Source organism: Helianthus annuus, chromosome 4 (assembly GCF_002127325.2).
Source record: "Helianthus annuus cultivar XRQ/B chromosome 4, HanXRQr2.0-SUNRISE, whole genome shotgun sequence".
NCBI classification, from domain to species: domain Eukaryota; kingdom Viridiplantae; phylum Streptophyta; class Magnoliopsida; order Asterales; family Asteraceae; genus Helianthus; species Helianthus annuus.
In genome coordinates, this window is record NC_035436.2 from 161,904,574 (window position 1) to 161,907,163 (window position 2,590).

The 2,590-nt window shown below is 35.1% G+C and overlaps 1 protein-coding gene across 1 annotated transcript; it reads right to left on the minus strand.

Moving 5' to 3' along the window:
• Positions 1 to 827: 827 nt before the first annotated feature.
• LOC110937205 (eukaryotic translation initiation factor 4E-1) lies at positions 828 to 2,204 on the minus strand. Its single transcript, XM_022179598.2, has 5 exons — positions 1,968 to 2,204; positions 1,571 to 1,736; positions 1,369 to 1,494; positions 1,239 to 1,304; positions 828 to 1,157 (listed from the first exon to the last, which is right to left on the minus strand). Exons 1-5 carry the CDS (start codon positions 2,177 to 2,179, stop codon positions 1,107 to 1,109), a joined length of 621 nt encoding a protein of 206 aa, XP_022035290.1. The 5' UTR covers positions 2,180 to 2,204; the 3' UTR covers positions 828 to 1,106.
• Positions 2,205 to 2,590: the final 386 nt, after the last annotated feature.

Below are 2,590 nucleotides of genomic sequence, written 5' to 3' on the forward strand. Positions count from 1 at the left end.
GGCCATTTAAAGAAAAATCTGATTACATGCACTGATGCACACAAACTTTATGAAATTGACTTTCTAAAAATCGATGCACACTGATCTTCACGTGATTACTTGAAAGCCATTGGACCTAGCATCACATACAAATCGATTCAATCATATGCTCACAATCATTACACCCTAGTCCGCAGGTTGCTATTGATCTATATGTCGCCGCTATTGGTTCTGTTAAACCCTATCCGTTGGATGAGAATAAGAAATGTGTGACTAGGGTTTCAAGAGAGACACCGTGTCCGGATAAAGGCAATAGCGGCGACATATAAGATGTCGCCGCTATCGGTGGCGCCGCTAAAGGTGGGGTATTCTTGTAATGTCTTTTTTCTCCATTGTACCAGATTGCTAGATAATCACTTTTAAAGGTTTTGCAAAAAAATTTTGAACATTTAAATAAAAATATTACATATACATAATTACATATAAATGTGTGGGTGACACACATTTTTAGAAGTAATTTAGTTATGAAAGAAAAATTTAAAGGTGGTGATGATGTTGAAATAAAAAGATGTAACATAAGAAAGAAGATATGTGTTTTTAAAATAATAATGAGATTGAGTACTTGTATATTAGTACCAAAATTTTTTTCTTTTCAATGGAAGTAATTATTTATTTAGTGATATGTATTAATATTGTTCAGAAGGTGAATAGTGTTTAGTGATATTTATATATGTTAGCTTATGTGTATAAATGTATAATAAATTGTGAAGCGATACATATGATTCAGATTTCCATATTTGAACCATCAACAAATTCCTTTATTAATAGAAACATTCATGGTTTTCCTATGAGATGCGTGTCCCACCTTTACATGTTGAAACCAATCAAAAACATTATTGCAACCCGATTTAAAAGTTATGATTCCACCACTAAAAGAAGGCTCGCGGCTGCTGGACATTCTTATTCGAAATAAGTGGTATTTATTAGGATCAACTACATAAGAATGAGGTGTCCATTGCAAATGTTGATATGCATGCAAAGCTACTAAACAAGTGGATGCATGCAGTCCCTACAAAGCTTGCATTTGGGTAGACAGAACACGAACACAAACACAAACACAAAACGCATCATGTTGTGTACTTATTTTTGGCACCTCTGTCAAGTTTCTTAGCATCCTCCTGAGATGTATATAATGCAAAGTATGAGTCCAAAATCATATCCAAATGGATCAGTATTAACTGTAAAAATCTTAGGCATACATGAAATATGAAGCCTATCATGTCATTGTAATCAAGAAACTCCTTCCATTGTTTCCCAATGCTCATCTACAAACAAATCATCATGTAACAATGCTCATAATTTTTACATTTGCATTTCAATCTTGTGTACCTGTGCAGGCTCATTGGCAGCATTCTTTGTCCATAGGGCTATTTTTTCCTGCCTTGATCTCACATTAACAACTGCCCCGCATATCTCATCGCCATGATCAAACTGTTCTCCAATCATTGCTAGCAACTTTCATATCACATATAAACAGATCAGATTATAAAAACTAAATTAGCCCTCAATCGAACAACACTCAAATTAGTACCGTGTATAGCCAACACGTGTCGGATTTCGACTTGGGAAAGGTCATAGTCCACTTTCCACCACCAGCGCACACGGGATCCTCCCATTTGGGCTCAATTCTGTTTTTGAAACAATGGAGGTCTGCCCCAGCTGCCAACCTGCTTGGTCTATGTATATTGTTGTAAAGGCTGCATTATTCGAATACATGCATTGTTACATATATCATGTATATAATATAAACAAGATGTAATTTAATGATCTTTTTAGATATCCGGGAAGAGAATCTAAACAAGATATTATTAAATCAATGATTGTTATTTAAGCTAGATTCTAGAAATAATGTTTATCTAGATTATTGTAACCGACTTAACCATAACCGTGGAATATAAAGCCGAAAACATAATGAATAAAAGGAAGACCTCCAGAATTCTTCGACGGTGGAGAAAGTGTAAATAGGGCGGATGGAGCTACCCCAGGCGACCTGCTTAGACTTAGCAGAAGGATTATCGAACCAGAAGGTCCATGAATGCTCAAGCGGATGCCGTTTTACAATGTCCTTACCTCCTTCTTCTTCTTCTCCTCCGTCCTTGTGTTTACCGGTCGTCTTTTGATCCCCTGCTTCTTCCACCATTACTCTCTCTCTCTCTCTCTCTCTCTCTCTTTTCTCTTTCTATTTAGAAATAGTAATGGAAATCGGTTTATAGATTCAAAATTCTGTTAGATCCTTGATCTGGGCTCGTGAGACCTGGGCCTTAAACCCCAATAATAATTTAATTTAATTTAATTTGTTTGCTTGCTGCTCATTCTTAATTTCGCTTTCGCATCTACATTTTTTCGTATGTTAGATTATTTAAGACATACAATTAATTTTGCATCTATTTTTTTTTTGTCTATTTTTTTTTTCTTTTTTGCATGTGAGATAAAGAAAATGAGGTGGGAGTATAAACCAGTAACTTCCAAATATGAGTTTTGTTTTATGAAATCGGACAATACATACTTACAAGCTTCTATAAACCGCCATCGCACCTGAAATTAATTAAAA